Below are 20904 nucleotides of genomic sequence, written 5' to 3' on the forward strand. Positions count from 1 at the left end.
ACTAAAGAAAAAGCCATCAGTCCATGCCTGGCATCCGCTTAGGACAGCGCACAGGGTCCTCACCTTTGTGATGGACGTTCCAGCAGCAGTGTTTTCTTTCTGCGTGCCCGGGTACTCCTGACTGGAGAATTCGGGATCGTTGTCGTTGGCATCGCTGACCACCACGATAACACGGGCATCGCTTGACTGCGGGCTGCTAACACCAAACTCGGTGACCCTCACCTGACATGACACACACACACACACACACACAACACGCACGCACGCACACACCCACACACGCACACACACACACACACACACACGCACACACACACACACACACACACACACACACACACTGATATGCACATGTACACCCCCCCCCCCATACACACACACACAAACACACACACACCTACACACCCGCTCGCTCGCATGCACGCGCACGCACACACAAACACAGACATCCCCCCCCCCCCCCCCCGCACACCCACACGCACACACACATACACACACACACACACACACACACACACACACACATACACAACTCACCCCCCCCCCCCCCACACACACACAAACACATACACAACTCCCCCCCCCCCCCACACACACACACACAAACATGCGAATCCACACAAGCAAGCATACAAATCTCACTAATATCACATCCCACTGCTATCCAGCATCACTCACCACCAGACTATAGAGAGCAGTGGTCTCAAAGTCCAGTGTCCTTGCGACTTGCAGCTCATCACCGACCACTAGGAAGTCGTTGCTTTTAGCCACACTGCTGCCTGACCCTCTGACTAAGGAAAAGTTGAACTGATTGTATGGGTACTGCAGGATGAGAACACAAACACCAACATGGTAAACTTGTTGCAAAGCCATGACAAAGACCTCTTCACTTACAGCCTGCCTTGAGGGAAGCGACCCTCGATCGACCAAGGGGAAAAGTGTTTGCTATTCACGAGCTGCCGTTATTCGCTAGGTTAAAGCATACGGTCAAGTTTTAACATGGTCTGAACATAGCATTGCTATTTGAGCATCTAGATCCGAAATTTTACAGAGCGAGCTGCTGGGGTACAGAAATGTCATGACACTATAGACAACTCAAATGCTCCTAAATGACATAAGCCCCCTTTTTGGATCTAGAGGCTCGTTTGGAAGTTGTTGTTCTATCTCATGTTGTTATTCGCAAAGCTGACTGTATATAATTCTTCTAAGTAGTGTGCTCCATTTGCGAAATGTAGGCAGCAGCAGCAGCAGCTGTGGGCACACAGATCTTGGCAGCATCATCTTCAGAGCACTGCCTGCTACTAGTATAAGGGCTATGCTTCACTTCCAGCGAGGCACGGTATGCCCTTCCTTGAATCGCTTGCATGCAAAAACCAGGGTACATTTTGATGAACTAGGTAATTGCGTTTTAGTCGAGAATGCAGAGAAGAACAAGGGCAATCAAGGATAGTTAGTCGCTACTTTAAAAGGTTTCATGCTCACGCAATCATCAGGCAACACAGGGGCATCGGGCACGCTACGGTCACTACGGTATTGACCGTACCACTATTTGCCACAAGTACCCTGTGAATCAATAAAATGCACTGGTTTGGGCTCTAAATTTCCAAAATTTTCCGCTCTGCCCCCACTCCACCCCCCCCCCCCCACGAGTATATTGTACTTCGGATGGCTTACCGTACCACTATAAAATACTTTCCGATGCCCCTGCAACATGAGGATGGTGCTGGTCATGCTGGTATACATGCCAGGAGAGCTATTGGTAGTGATTTTACTCTCCCGCACCCAGACGCTGTTTTTGGAAACCAGCTTCTTTACTTCCCATGGGAGAATCCGACATCGCAGTGCTTTCCGCGTGTGTGTGTGTGTGTGTGTGTGTGTGTGTGTGTGTGTGTGTGTGTGTGTGTGTGTGTGTGTGTATATGTGTGTGTGTGTGTGAATGTGGGGACTATTATGTTTCAGGGCTAGCAGTGTTATTTTAGTCAAGACATATTGAGCTGGGCACAGCATTACTAGAGGCTGCACGGCCTGTTGTGACACGTACCGCATCTGCGTCGGTGGCAGACAGCTTCAGTACGACATGGCCGATTGGGGCCTGCTCGTTCACCGTCTCGTTGTAGTCGTTCTTTTCAAACTTTGGCTCGTTGTCGTTGGCATCAGTAACCGTGACGATAACCGTGGAATAGACCTTTATGTCCTTGTTGCGACCGGAGATTTGCTCAGCCTGATGTATGCATACGCAGACAGACAGGCAAACCGACACACACACACACACACACACATACACACACAGAAACCCACAGGCAAAACGCACACACACACACACACACACACACACACACACACACACACACACACACATACACACACACACACACACACACACACACACACACAACACATGTACAGTATAGTTCCCATGCACTGATGATAGCGAACTGAACAGATAGCAGTCATGAACCACGGCATCCACACCAGTACATCGCACGCCAAAACATGTCTGCATAATTGTCAGACATACTCCGAAAGCAAACCCCAGCAGTCTTCCCTCTGCGCTGGCACATATCTCTGACTATAGTGTAGCATGGCTACTTTATGACACGTAATTTGTATACACATAAATAGTACACCGTAGGAATGCATGGATAGCAGTGCGCATACTCGCACTGCCTTGTCTTCTTCTTCTCCTTGTGAGACAATGAACGAATGATAACTACTTACGTAACAACAAGTATGTGCTTTGAGTGCTGAGAATATACAAGTTACAATAGCATAATTATGCAATGGGTGGCAAACCATTTCAGTGTGATTTCAAGATTTTCGATGAAGGAAACACTGACGCTGCGAACTTATCTCTTATGGCCACTGGCTATTGTGAGAATAAGGATTTCAACTTACGAAGACGCGGAACTGCTGTGTACGCTGAGTTACATCCTCGTAGTCCAGCGCAGCCTTGAGTGTGACCTGACCAGACACGGGTCCAACATCGAAATACTTCTGTACGGCCGGTGGAGTGCCTGTGAAGAAGATGCACGCAGAGATGAATGCAAGACATGTGCTTGCCAGGAATGTATTTAAGTACATTAAAACCTGTGACTAACGATCCACCACTTGGGCCCAGAGAAAGCAGTCTTCAGTGGCAGGTGGTCCTTAGTTAGAGGCTTGCACCACACAACACATATGAATGTGAGACCGCCCGTGCCTGGCGAAATTTTCTCTCAGAAGAACTGAATGTCTATCCTGGCAACCAGGGATAAAGACGGGTAGGGCAAGAAAGACACAGAAGACAATAATGTACCCAGTTAGACGGCCGGACAAACAGGTACACAAACACCCACACACACGCAATCACACACACACACACACCCATACACACATGCACGCACACGCACACAGACACACACCTCACCTCACCTCAGACCTGCCAAGCGATGATAGCTAACAGCTATGTTAGACATAGCAACTTGTGCTGGGATTACACCATTCAACAGCTTGCAAGGCTGATGAATTGACCGCCACTAATTTTAGCCTGGTATCCACCACACAGCTGATTGAAGTGGCTTTTTCTGCCCAGTGAATCCCTATTTTTCATTTTTTCATTTTTCCATTTTTCACACACACACACACACACACAAACACACACATAATCTATAGCAGATATATACGCACATGCGAACGCGTGTACACACACAGAGTTGGGAGCGGCGATAGAAGCAGAAGAAACACTCAAACACCAGGACAGAATGCGCTAACTACGCCTGGATTCATACGTACTTGCAGTGTCCAATCCAAACCGGAGTGGATTCTTGGCCACCAAGTCTTGATCATTTGCAGTCAACGTCAGGACAAGATCATTCTGCACATGGCAAACATTCACACATAAAAACAGACTCAATGGCTCCTGTGTAGGCAACTTTCACCATATTCGCGATGTGCAATAAGAACGATTGTGCGTGGGTGTATTAGGTCCGTGACATCACTGAAGGAGGTCTTGATAAGGAAATTCACGAGCAATAAACGATGGCATACTTGAACTTCAGATGTACAGCCAACTTCACTAAAAACACGACTGCAGATATAACGACAATTCGCGAATAACGACAGAATTTCCATGCCCAGAGCAAAGTTCCATCCAACTGTAAAACATACTTCCTCCGTTAACAAAAACTTCGTGATGGATTTTGACCGATGTGAAAACGCTTAGAACAGATCAAGAACAGTTTGTATCGACTGCAAATCACTGGACGAAGGTGATTCAGCCTATGTACAGCGTCTTCACAAGAGAAACTGTTGGCGGAATGAGCAGAGAGTTCAGTTTGCGTCGCTTTCGCTCGATTCATTTTTGACCTGCGTCGCTGTCGTCATCTGCTGCACGCGAGTCGTCATCTGCTGTACGCGAGTCGTCATCTCTCTCGAGTCGTTGTTCAGGTCGTTTCAGCCTTGCCTCGGCTTCTTTGATCACACTCCCCTGACCTTGATGTCGCCGTCGTTCAAGTAAGTTGGCTTTCAAGGTGCGTGATCCGCCGCGATGGCGATTACTCGTTTCCACCAGGGAGTCGTGAAAAATATTTTACGACTCCTTGGTTTCATCTTCGCTCTCCAGAACTCCGCGAAACGAGGAGTAAAGGCACAGCCAAACTGATTCCATTTTCTCTAATGGATAACAGCACTGAACGGCAGCGGCTAGCAAGTCCAATCGACTTTCTTTAGCCACGAGACTCGTATCGGACTGCAGACTTCTGAAGGAATGCATGGTCATCAGCATTCGAATCTGGGCTTTGCGCAGGTTGAACAAGAACTTGAGTTCAGAATTATTTTCATTGAGCCGTGCGATCGGAGCAGCTCCTTGTTCACTCGCTCATCGTGTGGGCTCGCTGCTCCGTTTTATCGCTCTCTATCACTCTCCAACTTACTCAGTGCTAAAGTGGTAGAGAGGCCAAGCAGCGCGATATACCCTCGGAGAAGTGGTATTTCAGTTTCGCTCGCCATGACTGTCATCACCTATGTTTCCACAGCGCAACCATCGACTCGGCTCGGCTTGTTGTGAAAGGTCGCTTTCCTTTCATCGTATCTCTGTCATGGCATGCCAGGGAAGGCCAAGAAAGTGATTGCGACTCATTTCACGGCAGTTTGTGCCCAAATCAGCCCCTCAAAATTCCATCACGAAGTTTTTGTTAACGGAGGAAGTAATAATGAGACTTCGCGAATAAGGACACTTCTCTGATGCCCCGCCGAGTGTCGTTGTACGCAAAGTTGACTATACAGTCGACCTACCCTTATAACGATATTTGCGTCACACCAAGAAATATTGTTATAAGGGTAATATTGTTATAGGGGTAACTGGTTCATTTCTTATACATATGTCATAATGCATGGATTTTTTTCATTTTTTACACTCTTCATAGCATAAAAAGTGACATACATGCACATTATGTGCACAGCAAGGTGCCCACTGGTGCCCCATTGCATTTCGTCATGTCCCAACGACTTATCAAGTGAAGCTTGCCCTACCTGGATAGTAGGCTCTACATATTCGCTGCTAGATATTGTTATAAAATGGAAAATGTCGATTGGTCAGCCCATTTTATATCGTTATAGGGGTAATATCGTTATAGCAATATTGTTATAGAGGTAAGGCATTGTATACACAAGTCAATGGAGTGATTTGGTTTGGCAGAAAAATATCGTTATAAGGGTAATATCGTTATAGAGGTTATCGTTATAAGGGTAGGTCGACTGTATCTGCATTAAACTCAAATTTGAAATGATGGACGGTCTTCAAATTGTCATGACCGTGTTGGTCCGGCTTTGGTGGTGGTGGGGGGGGGGGGGGGGGGGAGGGCCGGGGGGGGGGGGGGGGGAGTTGGTTGCAAAAACTCGTCACATGTCTGCGAACAAGAAACATGTCATATCGATGGCCCCTTACCACATTGAGGCTCTCAGAGATGGACTCGGTGTAGGTAGGCTGTGAGAACGCAGGTAGTAGCGTGTCCTCATCGTAGATAAACACAGTCAGTGTGGTGTTGGAACTGAACTGCGGTGAACCATCACCTGGGGTATCCTGCATTGTACACAGGAGCAGACCACAATGCACACACTAAATACATGACTGTGTGCAAACAGCATAAGCATACACATGAGGTATCTACTGCCGTGGACCTGGAAATCCAGTCGATTTACCGGGGCCAGCGCGTACAAAACACGGAACAGTGCTTGATCCGATGTGGCCAGGCCAGAGCGCTGCAGCGCCCAATGCCAGGTGCGTGCCCCGTATGGGTTCCTGGGTGCCGGGACCCCCCCCCCCTTTTCGCTCAAAATGCAGGATTTTGCTTCATTTTTTGAAATTTTCCCGGGGAGGCCACCTGGAACCCCCCCCCCCCTTGAAGGGCAACGGCGCACGAGCCTGAAGGCCATGCATGTCTGTACGGCTTACCCACGGCTAAATGGCCAGCGCGTTGGGGCAGCTAGATGTGCGACCGGATTTCCATGTCTACGACAGTAATATTGACTGAGTACGAGGTCATTATAGGACATATTGAAGCCGAGTAAAAGATCGAGGTGAAGCCGAGGTCTCTCACGACGTCTTTATTTCCTTGTTTGACCTAGTGCGAAGGCAATGATAGATTTATCACGACTAGTCAATGCCTGTGGATCTATGGGAGTTAATACTAAGGGAGTGATAATTGATATGGTCGCCTAAGTCGCTACCACTGCGCCTGTGGCGTGCGCATCATCATAGCAAACAAGAATAATTTCCTCTCCATTCCGATAATGAATACTTAGTATTCTTTCTGGCATGAGCGTATGGTCCCAGCGTCGAAGGACATATTGAAGTCGAGTAAAAGATCGAGGTGAAGCCGAGGTCTTTCACGACGTCTTTATTTCCTTGTTTGACCTAGTGCGAAGGCAATGATAGATTTATCACGACTAGTCAAAGCCTGTGGATCTATGGGAGTTAATACTAAGGGAGTGATAATTGATATGGTCGCCTAAGTCGCTACCACTGCGCCTGTGGCGTGCGCATCATCATAGCAAACAAGAATAATTTCCTCTCCATTCCGATAATGAATACTTAGTATTCTTTCTGGCATGAGCGTATGGTCCCAGCGTCGTTCCGGAGAACTCCTGTACTTTGCAGAAACATGGTGACGGAAATCACCTCACACTGAAGTGAAGTACCAGAACAGGCAGCATGGTTGAAAATAACAAACTCCTTGCCTGGCGGTCTTGATGCAGTCTGTGCGCTGCGGAATATCTTAGTTCGTCGATATCCTCCGCTGTCCGAGTTTTCAGCGACTTCGTCTACCCGTTCTTTCTTTTCTTACCATGCTGCCGTTAGCAGCGAACTGTAAAACGGACTCTCGCTACTCGATATGTGCTACAATGTTGGCTTCGACTTATTCCCAAGAAAACGAAGGGAAATGTTGATCACCCAACCTTGGCTCGACTGTGAGTGTGGGGAGGGACCACAGAATAAACGCGCTTCCACTACACTGTAATCAAGCCACATGAAGAATCTACTCGTAGGTTGAGAGTAAAGTTACGAGTACAGTCATGTATGTCAAGCTTCGAAGTAAAAACTAGTACAGTGTTGAGAGATCGCCTGCCTTGCGTCGTCATGGTCATGCAGATTTGTACTGTAGCCTACAAATGTAGTGTAGGAAGGACTTACATGTAGCCTTGTAGGTGGATGTAGATCTACATAGTAGACCTCTACATGTGGAATGACTGCATGTTGACCTAGACCTGCCCCAAATCCTGTTTGGTGGTACCCCTGTACCGGAGGAAACCAGCATATCACTGCTTGGTGTTCGATTTGACTCCAAATTGTCCCTCGCTAGGCACCTCAGGACCGTGACCATCCGCGCCCAGCCGCGCCTCGGCTTTCTCCGACGAGCGGCCCACATTCTAACGCCAGCTGGCCAAACGACTGTCTACAAGGCATTCGTGAGGCCCCTGATGGAGTATGCCCCGCTTGTGTGGATGGGCGCGCCAGCCAGCCACATCCAACGTCTGGATAATGTTCAACGCCGCGCACTGCGCATCATTGGCCCTGGTGCAATTCTCCCCAGTCTGGCTGTCCGCCGGACTGTTGCTGCTCTCTCGTGCATGTACAAATTGCATTTCATTACTGGTCCTCCTCAGCTACTTGCTGTATTGCCACCGCATCGCGTTTCTCCAGCCAACCCCAGAACCAGGAACCAGCACAATAATGCCACCAGCCACGCCTATCAACTGTCAGACACACTCCCTGTCTCAGCTCCATCCGTCGTGAAGCGGTCGTTCCCGTACTGCTGTATTGGCGCATGGAACTCCCTTCCTGACAGGCTGCTGTCGCAGCGCCCACACAAAACACGTTTTCAGTCATTCAAGACAAAGGTCTACCGACACCTGAGAGACAGCAACTGGTACTGGGCAACAGATTCCCTGTAATTTTTCGAGCTCGTCGCTTGCCGGACCCGCTAATCCGCGTACCTGGCCTTGCTCAGAGTGCTCAGCTGTGTTTTGCATACATGGAAAAACTTGTTATGATTCTTTTCTTTTCTCTGCTTATTCTTTTACCAGGCGTGGGCCATCCCCTGGATTATCAAAATGGGTGCCTTATTATTTTTCTGTTTTTTAGCTTGTTTTCTTTACACTTCTTTGTGGGAGTTTCGTTTCAGATCTATTAAAAAAGTTCATAAGTTTTGGTTGATGAAGTTGACATGTACATTGTATATCAGTCCAAACACTGATAATAAACAATCTCTTTTCATCTTGTTTTTATTTTTCTAAACACCTACCGGTACTTTTACCTTCTATTCTACTTCCCCATAGCTAGATCTAGCTTTCCTTTACATTTCTGTTTCTTTTTCCTGGTGCGTGCTTGTGGCATTGAAGCCGAGACCTTTGGTCGGTGGAGCCCCTGGTACCTCACCATCACTGCTGCCCAGTGCAGCCCCTGCTCAGTAGCTGTTTGTTTTTGTCCACATAATTATTTATTTTACGAGTTGGGTTTGTGAATAATAGTAAAAAATAAAAAAATAAAAATAAAATGTTACAAGGCGAGGACGCACAGTCACAGCGGCTTACAACTATAACCCGGTTGGCAGAGTCCATGTAGAATGACTGTAGACTAAGTAGTGACGCCATCATGGCAACGACTAAAGACGAGTAGAGTTCACCTGGTTCAAAGGTCACCGTAACGTGTTTTGGAGCTCCTACACTAGGCTACAATAGTAGTGTAGCCTACAACATTTTATGTAGTGTAGGAGCTCCAAGACAAGTTACGGTGACCTTTGAACCAGGTGAACTCTACTCGTCTTTAGTCGTTGCCATGATGGCTTCATCAGCTACTATACTAGTACACTACACGGTAGTTCTACAGACTTATACATATAAAAAGTTATAGCAAGAGTAGATAAACAAGAGTGTGCAACTCGCGGATGGGTTGGCCCACGGCGGAATTTTTTGTTGACGTAATCTTTTCGACGACGCACGCGCTGCGAGCCTTTTGGAGAGGTTTCCCTCGTGCACTATAGCGGGGCTTTACACTACAAGGTCGGTACCCAGCACGTGCTCTCACACTGCTCTGCGGCAAAGTCCGCGTTTCCCTGAAAAAAGGTGACGTCAACAAAAAATTCCGCCGTGGGCGGGGGTATCTGCAGATTGTGCAGAAGAGATCCGGAGTTGCACACTCTTGTTTATCTACTCTTGGTTATAGTCATATCAAGTAACTGTAGTATTGTAGTAACACTAACAGTAACAGTAGATCTACATCACTATCATCAGGGAGTCGTAGACCTACCCAAACTAGTTTGTGCACGACTCCCTGATCTACTCGTACATGCATGGCTTTGACTGATTAGTGACACAGTGGTGGTGGTGGTGGCAACAGATGGTTGCCGGGTACAGCGCCCGGCTACCTGAAGCCTTGCGCGCATATGCCATAGCAGGAGGAAAAGTCACGGCGCTCCACCCGAGAGCTACAGACTTCTCCGTTTTTCAAAGATAAAAAGCAAAAGCTACAACTACTACCGTCCTGGCCAGAGAATTCTGTCCTTGTGAATAATTAATATTAGTGCCGTGGCTATGCAGCCCTAGCACAACACACAACTCTCTGGGCATTTGAGCGCGCCACTAATGGAGTCCGGATTTCTTTGGCCATGACAGCAGTAAAGGCTGACGCTGCATTTTCATCCACCGTTCTACATACTGCTCACAGTAAAGGTTAGTGGCTTCACCACTTGAAGGCTGGTGATGTTCTCATTTCAATGCCATGGAGAGAACTCAGAAGGTTTCAAGACTACACGTACAATGTACCTTGGCAATGACGGTGAGTCTGTACGACGTCTGAATGCTGTAGTTGAACACCGCGCCTGGCGCTGTGGTGATCATCCCTGAGTTCGATCCCATCTTGAACTTGCTAGACTGCATACACACGTGAATCAAGCAAGTGTGCGTGGTCAAGATATAAGAACATGGAACACGAAAGATCACACTTTAAACCTAGCTTCCTCACGCACTGGGCAAGGTTGACTGCTGATATATAACGAAAACGAAATGTGCAGGAGAACTACATTGCAGTTCTGTAGAACAGAAAAGCACTCACGCCATACGAGAAGCACATTTTTACTGACATACACTTGGCTTACAAGCTCGCCTACAAGATAATGCTGGTTATAAGCGAATGAAGTTCGCCATAAAGGCCGGTAAATTCTGTATACTAGTAGGCTCAAACAGGGACATGGACACTGGTTCGAACACGCAACACAGCAACGGGACGGGCAGTAAAATGGGTGGGGTGCTCACCCCTGGTGTAGCGAATAGGGAATACTGTACTTGGTCACCATGGTCAAGGTCAGTCGCTGCTACAGTGATCACGTGTGTATCTACTGGACTCAGCTGAGAGAACACAAGAAACACAGATACAGTTATCATGGTTATGCAGACATGTATGATTATGCTTGATGAAAGAAGTCATCATGCATACATAATATGTACATGTATAATGGTGGTAGAGCATCGCTGGTTGACATGGCTGTGAGCAAGGGTCCCTGGTTCGAGTCCTGCTGGTGGCGGTCACTTGTTTCTTCAGACTTTTCTACGTTTCCACCTTTCCCTCAAACTAATGAACACAATTATTATAGGGATCGGTGCATAGAAAGCCTTGATCCAGCCTTGCAGGATTATCCTTAGTGGCTCGGCTAGTTCTCCCTCTCCATCCGAATATTATCAGCCCCCATATCTATACGTGTTACTGTGTGGTGATGCATGACAAAGGCGACTGCTCAAGGGGACTTTCAAACGTGGTCCCCGTTACAAGGTTAGCGGTCTTCTTATCCAGACTAATTAGACATCTTATTTCCAGTCAAATTGAAATTTCACTAGAAATACAATGTAACAATCCTTGATCCTACATGTACTTGTGTTCCCTCCAGTTACCTCAGAGATATTAGGGCTTTGGTACGGGATGCCGATGAACGTGGGACCAACTTCGTTCACGTTGTCGACGTAGACAAAGATCTGGGCCGTGTCCTGCAGACCGGGAGACAGAGACAATCAGCTGTCATGACAATCAACGGGAAATGTGAATAGATTGCTCTTACTTAGTACGGGTATTTGGTCCGCAGCACGCGTGTATTTATCCACACTGACGTATATGATAAGTATAAGAGTAAAAAGGAATTGTGCGTTGCTCCCTATATTATTTAAAGAGTAAGAAGTATAAGAAAACTTGTCTCAACCGGACAGCCTTGGTGAAACTGTCCTGATATGACAGGATTCCGCTTGATCCAGGTATGCACGTCGGTCCGTCGGTCCATGAACATGTGTCCAGTCAATCCCGGAATTCTCCCAACTCTCCTCGGGATGCTGGCTGAGGTCGGTGACGGGACGGTAAGACTATAACTATTGTACCTCTTCGGGATTTGGTCTAGGTGATGAACTCTAATGCAGAACTTGTGGTCCACCTTTTTTCTCTTACTCATCTACATAATCTCATCTTCCCTTATACGTTGAATTTGACGTTCAACTCTGATAATATAATCCAAGTTCAGTTCAGCACACAAGCAATTGAACACGACTGGGAAGATGCGATATTCCACCGCTCTTCCCGACCGCCGGTCACTGACAGGATTGACCATGTACGCTGCTCGTCCCGCGCTCTCACCTTGAACGATGTATCCGTGCTGTCATGAACAGTCGCCTGAAATGGGTACGAGGTTTTGATCTGGAGAGAAAAGCGAGAACCGTTCAAGCACACACAGCAATGGCAAAAGGCGTAACCCTAGTATGGACTTGAGAACATGCCCTCCGCTCCGAGTTACCCAGTACACTCTATTTTTTTTTACGAGAAGCCACGAACCTCGAGAACAGAATACTGCATGATAGAGGTGGTTATGGCTATCCATAGCAGAAAAGCTACCGGCAATTGCAAGAACATCTGGGGGAAGAACAATGGCTGTAGAATGTTGCCATTGGCGTTGAAATGGAAAAAGCAAATGGGGGGGGGGGGTGAACGGGAAACAGATTGACAGTGCACGTAGGTTTGAAGATCGTGGAGGTTGGGGAAAGTTTTGGAACCGAACAGGGAGAAGGGGGGGGGGGAGTGGAAGGAGTCAGCTAGGGGCGGTGTTGATCGATGACTGAACAAGACGAGGGGAAGCAGGACAAGCGGTACAAGCTGAAGAGAATGAAAAGCCAAGTGCAGCCAGTACACTAGGCCAGAGGGACCAAGAGTTAGATGAACAAGGCAATCGCTGTGTATGATGGGTGATGAACTTATCACTCACCTCAGCATCAAACAACTTCTTTGTTGTGATCAAACCAGTTGCTGTATTAATATCGAAACCGTCGAATGCAGCAGGACTGAGCCCATATGTGAGGACATCACCAGGGTCATCATCTGTTGCGTGTACGGTTGCCACAGAGGTCCCTGCACAGGTGAAAAAGAAGACTTACACGTCACCGGTTTACGAATTGAGAGATGCGTGTAGCAATGTCGACGGTGTTGATAAGCCGAGGCGAATTCAACTGTCACCCAATTACTCAAACCTCGGCGTGCCAAATTCACGCTACGCCAGCACACAACGCTAGAAGTAGAAGATTGATTTCACGCACAGTCACCCCCCCCCCCCCCACCTCATGACGTTTTAGACAGTTTGCGGCATTCTGAAGCATTCAGTTTCATGCGAGCAATATACCCTTCCGTAACCAGTAGCATACACATGCAGACTTTGCTTCATAGAAACAGTAATAGCTGCAGTATAATGTTACCAGGTACACGGAGGTTGATATGAAACCATAAAGCAGAACCAAAGCCAAAAGACAACCCAAATTCAGTAAATAGAACAAGAGCAATGGTACATGTTTCGTTCCTTGGTGCTGCCCACTTTTGCCCTTCCCGAATCCCTTCGCACTAATCATATCCCCAATTCTTTTCGCCAGGAACTTAATTAACACATTGATTCATCTTGGGCACCCTGTAAGAAGACCTTAGGGTCTGTTGGGAATGCCAAAGTAAAATAAAATAAAAAAAAAACAATACAAAAAATGTAGTGTGAAAGCACACCGGATGCACACCATGTACAAGTGTAGGTTGGTCGAGAACGCCCATACCGTAACGCTTACCTATGGGTGTACCTGCACCTTCGTCGATGACTTTCGAGTAGAACTTCTGGGTGAACACCGGCCGTGCGCATTCTACAGGGACGTTTCCAACACACACACACACACACACACACACACACACACACACACACACACACACACACACACACACACACACACACACACACAGTCATACATAATGGTGTCAGATGAAATCCAGGGCCGGGTCTCAGGTACACGTACACGTACATGTATGCAATGCTGCAGTGGTCGGGTTTCACATGGGGCCACTATCCATGACACTCCATTACGGACAGAAATAGACTCGCGCAAACACACATACACACGCACACGCGCAATGTGTATGTGGTTTCCACATGTAAACATCGCATACATAACCACAACGCTAGTGAGCAGCTATCTTTGTACGTACACACTTTAAAATGGTGGCGTCTATAATAACCCCACGCTACCCCACGCTGATGAATGCCGCTCCTTTTAAAACAAGGTGAAAAATTCGTTCCAGCTCTACGTCTCACGTGTTTACGATACAGTAATTTAGCATCCGGGCGTCTTGTGTAATGCTGGCAATTACTACCCGTACATGTACGTGTGCATGTTCTTAGATTCCTGACAGCGATTCCTCGTATTACACCTAGTGTTCTGTTTTGCTGGCTCTGTTCTGTTCTCTTTAAAAGTCGCGAGCATCGCAATGTTCCCTTGGAGAAATTCAGTCACAGCTAGATAATCTGTGTAATCCGTTCTCAGAGATACGGTATAGCGTGCCTGAACGAGCTAGTATCCGTTACCAAGGATCAAGCCGCTCATGAATGTCTGCAAGCATGTTCATGTACAGGTATGTTATATTGAAAGCGTAGAACCGTGCATTGTCAATGGCAATGCTGGAAACATTGAGAGCATCATTCGCATGATTCTGGCTGTCCTGGAAGTTGCGTGCATTGTAGCGTCTGAGTGACCAAGCTGTGATCGGATATGATGGTTAGGTCCGGAGGACGAGTGCGAGCGTTAAATGCAGGTAGAATGAGGGGAATGGATTGTCGTGCAGAATGCCCTGGAAGTGCGCTGAGATGGAGCGTTGTGCTATGCCTGGATTGGTGTGCCCACACTGCAGCCGTCCAGCACTGCACACAGTGCTGGATGTGTCCGTTCATTATTCCACAAAGTGAGTGTATCCCTCGTGAATTGCATTGCATGTGCGAAAAGGCCAATAATACACGGGCAGACCTGCATGTACCCGTGTTCATCTAACGCACTACGCTAGACTCTCCTCAGCCGCCTACGTATACCTATCTCATGAGAAGACTGAGTTATCCTATATTGACTAGGATATTGCTTAGCGAATGGCAGCTTACACGACAAAACCTCAGGGCTTTGCCCTGAGGTTGTAAGTATAACCTTAATGGCGATTGATGCATAGACCTGGTCATGGTGGTATCACCGAGGGCTTTCTAAACTCCTACCTGTGCCTTGTAACGTTAGTAGCGCGAGTAGACCAACAACAGCGAGCAGTCGCTCACTCAGCGCGTGCAATATCGCACGGCCCATTGCGAGCAGCCACCTCGCCTTCGCAGCGGCGAGAAGGCGGGATTTGGCCTTGATCTCTCTCTTGGAAATCTACCTCGCGAGGAGGGAGCGTCCGGACGAGCTCAGACTGGCAAACCCTACGCACACACCTCAGCTGGCTGGCGTAGGCTTCAGAAGGAACGGGGAATGGTGGCGATGAAAATACGACTAATAATTAGTTCGAATGAACCCAGTTATTCTCCAACAGTGTGGTCGAACTGAGGACTGTAAAACTCTCTTCTGAAACTGGAGAAAAGAAAGAACGGGCGTCACTGCACCACTTCATTGATCTAGTGACGGTCTGCGGCGCTGAACCATGGCAGGATCGGTGCACGCAGTACTTTGCCGTACAGAGGCGGTGCTCATATATGCTACTAAAACGCGCTGATGTGCAGAAATTCTGCTCCATGTAACTCACTAAGTGTGGCACGGATGTCTCGCGGCCATGTATAGCGCCCTGCAGGGAAGCTAAAATGGTATGACCCCTAGCGCATAGCCTCGCACGCATGACATAAGCCACAGGCAAACCCGGCCTGGAAGAGTAGGTTCTAGTTGTGCCCAGATCACAGTTCGTCCTGCATGCAGGAGATGATGGGGAATGTTGATGGCAGCTAGGCCACTCCTACAGTCTAGTCCTCGCCTGACCACGCAGAAGGCGTGTGTGGATTGGCTCCGTAGAGATGTGTATGCCTGACATGTTGGGCTGCAAAGGCCAGGATACATGCAGCTGCATGACCCTCGGCTCTAGCTCTACTGCCAATACTGGCTCTGCTACCCTGTTCTGTGCCTATGTGATGCTCGTGCAACATGCTTTGAACAGTGATAATGATAGTATCCATTCTGATTCGACTCACGTGCCGTCGCGTTGCCTGCCTGATAGGCTCTTGAGTCTTGTCCGAAGGTGGTGGCTGTCGACATCTCGCGAACTGTCAAGTCACCAGTCCCTACTCGATCCAGTGCCAGATCATTGCTACCGTAATTGGCGTAAACAGCTCGTCTGCGCTCGGTGCCAGGCTGTTGTGTTGTCATGCCTGGGCTTGCAACTACGGTAGTTCGTTCACGACTGTGGGAGCCAAGTCGACAGACTCGCGATAAGGTACCGAAATCAAGGTACCTAAAATGTCGTGCCTGTCAAATGGTGGTGAAATCTTGCTTGCTTATAACATAATAGTCAGCTAGTAATATTCCAGTATCTGTACAGTGTACCAGCATAGACCTGATATCTAGTATTACGTGTCCGTGTACAATCCGATATACATGACTTGTATGTTTCTGTCTGCCACACTACAGCACACGGTTAGCAGCTAGATGAGAGAGGCTCAGTGTGTGGTGTACGGCGTGTGTCGGCCGCCAGTTCCAGAGTAACAGCTAGGCAGCAGACTTGCCGGTACAGTCAACCCTCTTGGTATCCAGCACTTTATAAACCAGCAGAATGTTCGGGAGAATGAAGTTGAAGACACCACTGCAGCTGTACTTATGGTGGATAAATATGGTGGTAAAGCCACACCTGGCAATATGGCGGTAAACACACGCCAGAACTTTGCAGCTTAGAGAGCGTGTGTGGGCAGGCGTGTGTTTACCGCCATATTGCCAGGTGTGTCTTTACCACCATATTTATCAAGCAGAATGTTCAGTCACCAAAATGCCTTCTTCATGATTCACACTGAAGTAGTACACCAGATGTGTCGATCCAGCACCTTCCCTAACCTCGCAGAATTTCTGAAGCACAAAAGGTATCGGGTTATAAAGGGACCCTGAATAAACCAATATCATTTTCAGGAACCAAAATGTCCTCTGCATGCACACTGCAGTAGTAAACCAGATGAGTCAGTCCACAACCGTTCCTAATCTCACAGAATTTCCGTAGCACAAATGGGGCCGGATTATACAGCGACCACTGCACACGTACAATGTACATAGATACAGAAACAGCTGCACGTGGCGAGTTCAAGTCATAATATTATTCTTTCGCGGTCTACATGATTGTACATGATTTACATGTACATGTATAGATAGCCGCTCCTTCATCCCGGTCCAATTTTATCAAGGGGTCAGCGTTTACTTCAGTATCACAAGAGATGCTATGGCCAGAACCGTGTGGATCATCAAGCATTGCTAAATGCATTTGAAGGAATTGCTGATAGGCCAGCAGTCGACTGGCTCCGAAGCTTCTTATCTGAGCGGAAGCTGTCTGTAAGGTAGGAAGGATAATATTCCGAGGCCAAGGTCCTCACCTGTGGAGTCCCGCAGGGATCGCATCTTGCTCCAACCGTCTTCTTATTATTAATTTCGTTAATTCCCTGCCCTCATCAATCACCTACTGCACCCCATACCTATTTGCTGACGATGTCACCCTCCTGTTTGTACATGATAACAAGAATTCCCTGCAGTGGAACCAATCTCGTCTAGAGAGCGACCTTTCTGCCTGCCAACTATGGGCCAGCAACGTCGGTGGAGAGTTCTCATCAGCCAAAACGACTCAGATCCGTAACTACAGTAACGACCACCTATCCAGCTCTCTTCCCAACCTATCACCATCGTTGAAGCTGCGAAGCATCTTGGAGTGTATTTAACACCTGACCAGTCCAACACCGTCCACCTTCAGACCATCCTGAAAACCTTCCAACGTCGTGTTAATCTGCTATGCTTCATGGGACGGCATCTTGCCCCACAGCCTTTCTACTTCTATATAAAGGTTTTGTCAGACCCGCCCTGGAACACGCCACCTCGGCCTGGTCCTATGCCATCACCAAAGCTGAGCTGGAGCGTTTTAATATTTTACAAGCCAGAGTAGCTAGGAAGTATTTGCTACGTAAAAAGTCAATGTAGATAGATGCGAAACGAAATCCCAGTTAAATGCCCTTTGTGAATTAGAGTCCTTGCACTTTCGGAGACAAGTATCAGCTCTTGTTACTCTATTTAAACTTATCCATAATATCTCCAGAACACCTCCAACATTCTCACCTTTCACTGTCTTCAAGTTCAAGAAGACCAAACAAACTTAACATCAATTATCACGCGGTGTGCGTTTTTCTTCCCTCTTTTCCAACAAAGCTGCAATGCTATGGAATTGCCTACCGCCTTCTCTTACCTCTATAACCAGCCTCCCCGAATTCAAGCATTCTCTCTATCAGCATTTTCGCCGATATATTCATTACACTGACGGTATACCAACTCCTTAATTACCAGATTTTGTATGCCTCGATCTATTTCCTTAGCCTATCCTCGATTAACTGCTCCCTCTACATAAAGTTGTCATTTCATTCTTCTTGCAGGAGATCCCCTCGACAGGCCCAAAGCCTTTGGGAAATCCTTAAATATAATCAAATACAAAATACAAAAAAACCTAGAGACCGGCGGATTCTGCTCGAAAAGGTGGCAGATTCTGCTCGAAAAGCAGTGAAATTGGCAGAACCATACAAACCTTATGGCGGGCAATTCCTCGAATTCTGCTCCATTTCTGTATCCACATATCAAACATGTATGAAACTTACCAGAAAAAGTACCGAATTCTGCCAATTTTTCTGCCGGCAGAATCCGCTGGACCCTAGCATGCTAGCATGGCTCTACATGATTCGAAAAAAAAACTCCTCGTAAATCATCGTTACGTATTTTGTGAAACAGTCAGTTGCATGCAACGTTTGGCATGCTACATTGTACCAAGAGTACATAACCCCCCAGAGTGTGCAACGCCTGATCCAGCTCTGCATAGGGTCTTGGTCGAGCGGAATCGGGGGGGTTATGTACTCTTGATTGTACATGTACATCACAAGTACATTTACCTGACTACATTGCTACATAAAGACTTTATGTAGCAATGCCAATGGCATTATGACTGTGGTCGGGTAAATGTAGCATTAGATTAAAAGGTGTTACGTGTCTACACAATCACAAAGTCACAACCACAATCACAATCACAAAGTCACAATCACAATCACAAAGTCATGTTCCGGTACAATACATACAGTACATGTACGGCGTTGCACCTCATGGCTTTAGCCGATTGTTGCCAAAACCTGAGATTTTCCGGCAATGCCACTATGAAACTCGTTATGCCGCTCAAAGCCTCAAACATCACATACTGCTCGTCTTGTTCCTATGAATATTAGTATAATGCTCTGATGCTCGGATAGTCTTATAATGCAGAATATAATGCCGGCATTATCCGCTCAGGCCAGGACCTTACCGTCCCACAACGACCACTGAGCTGAGTGGCACTGCCTGTCTACAAAGGATGAGCAAGGCATTCGTTTCGTGCTCGGCAGAGCTGATCGCTTTGACTTTGAGTTTGACAAACTACTTTGAGTACAATCAAGAGTCCATGTTATGGACTCTTGGTACAATCCGTATGCACGTGGCAGCGCATGGTGCAGTCGCGGCGCTGCCGCGTGCCGAGGCCTAAAAATGATTGCGTCACCAACCTCGAGAAATTTTTGAGTTTCGATTCAAACTGCTTTTCTTTCCAGTCTGCAGTCTTTGCTAGCTTCTGACCAGCCATTTCGTTTGTTTGGCTGAGACCACCCAGCTACTGTCTCACCATGGATCAAGTCAGTATGAGTCAAGAAGAGGTTGATTATCTATCCAATATTAAGAAACCATCCGCCGACACTGAAGCTGTCGAGGAGGCCCAGCGACAGGAAATCACTGAAGTTCTGGGAGATAAATTCCCAGTTGATTCCGGCAATTCGGCCGCTCCTGCTGCTATCGCTGATGCCGAAGAACCCGCTGCTCAAGAACCACCCGTGGAGAAAAATGAGGATGAGGATGCAGACGATGAGGGAGACTGGCTGGATGTGCTGGGAAGTGGAGCCTTGAAGAAAAAGGTGAGTTGAATTTGGAAATTCAAATTCAAATTTCAATTTAAAATAGAAGAAGAAAACACATGGAAATGAGTTATGAAGCAACTATCCACGAATGTAAGATAATAGAGAGGTTCCGCATAACGTAATTACGTTAGTAAAAAACGTAGTCGATCTACGGAAAGTCATACGTAAACTGCATGCGCATCTGTGTCCCGCCATACGGAGTCTTCAAATCACGTAGCTGCCCTTGGCAACTCCGAACGCGGCAGTGTACGACCAGATCGACCTGGCGAGAGAGTCATAAATGTATACCCCAATCCACTTACGGACCAGCTACGTTATCAGAGCCCTATCTACGTACTCTACGTAGACAACTTTCCGTAAGTGGAGTGCAAACTCGCGAATTCACGGGTTTTCCCCGCCCACTAACGTAAAGTTGCTCAACTTTACGTAGTGTGGAACCTCTCTAATAGGGAGGTTTAGTCCCACGTAATCCATGGGTTCTTTACGTGTGTGTACCACGTGATACTCAGTCACCCACGTACAGACGTTTTCTGTTTCACGACATACCGTCTCACCCACGTTCCGCCAGAACGTGGGTGAAAATCAGAATGGAGCCCATTATGCGAGCTGTGAGGGTGCTCAGCTGAAGAAATTTCCGAAGCACGAAATCAAAATATTCGATGAGCTTCTTAGGCCCGGGTAGCTTCGTCTTTGACCAGGTTTGGACCTTTCGCTTCATGCTTTTGTTTGTTCTGTGTGACTAAACACAACATTGCAACAAGGATGCCCTTCATCCACTTTACGTGTATCACCCACGTACGCGTTTCCGCTACGTGGGAACTAAACCTCCCTAACAAGCAGTCAGAAAGTGCGATAACAGGGTGCAAAACTGACAGGCTACCGAGACATTCAGCGACTTAAGACCTAG

At 47.4% G+C, this 20904-nt stretch overlaps 2 protein-coding genes across 3 annotated transcripts in view; one reads left to right on the plus strand and one right to left on the minus strand.

Annotated features, from left to right (window-relative positions):
* Nucleotides 1-15506, minus strand: part of LOC135826871 (protocadherin Fat 4-like) — an 81730-nt gene extending 66224 nt beyond the window's left edge. Inside the window, exons 1-13 of one of the 2 annotated variants that reach the window (XM_065339478.1) lie at nucleotides 15069-15506; nucleotides 13609-13680; nucleotides 12771-12913; nucleotides 12149-12208; nucleotides 11422-11514; nucleotides 10789-10881; nucleotides 10300-10407; nucleotides 5924-6058; nucleotides 3772-3853; nucleotides 2896-3014; nucleotides 2042-2221; nucleotides 679-822; nucleotides 64-222 (exon numbers count right to left, since the gene is read on the minus strand). In XM_065339478.1, coding sequence (XP_065195550.1) covers nucleotides 64-222; nucleotides 679-822; nucleotides 2042-2221; nucleotides 2896-3014; nucleotides 3772-3853; nucleotides 5924-6058; nucleotides 10300-10407; nucleotides 10789-10881; nucleotides 11422-11514; nucleotides 12149-12208; nucleotides 12771-12913; nucleotides 13609-13680; nucleotides 15069-15153 — 1473 coding nt within the window. In that variant the 5' untranslated portion in view covers nucleotides 15154-15506. The remainder of the gene's footprint in view (nucleotides 1-63; nucleotides 223-678; nucleotides 823-2041; nucleotides 2222-2895; nucleotides 3015-3771; nucleotides 3854-5923; nucleotides 6059-10299; nucleotides 10408-10788; nucleotides 10882-11421; nucleotides 11515-12148; nucleotides 12209-12770; nucleotides 12914-13608; nucleotides 13681-15068) is intronic. The other variant, XM_065339477.1, reaches the window with a different exon arrangement.
* A 4119-nt stretch (nucleotides 15507-19625) lies between these two features.
* Nucleotides 19626-20904, plus strand: part of LOC135826553 (peptidyl-prolyl cis-trans isomerase FKBP8-like) — a 13781-nt gene continuing 12502 nt past the window's right edge. The window contains exon 1 of the mRNA XM_065339163.1: nucleotides 19626-19994. Coding sequence (XP_065195235.1) covers nucleotides 19710-19994 — 285 coding nt within the window. The 5' untranslated portion in view covers nucleotides 19626-19709. The remainder of the gene's footprint in view (nucleotides 19995-20904) is intronic.

The sequence above is a fragment of the Sycon ciliatum genome, chromosome 10, assembly GCF_964019385.1.
Source record: "Sycon ciliatum chromosome 10, ocSycCili1.1, whole genome shotgun sequence".
NCBI lineage: Eukaryota > Metazoa > Porifera > Calcarea > Leucosolenida > Sycettidae > Sycon > Sycon ciliatum.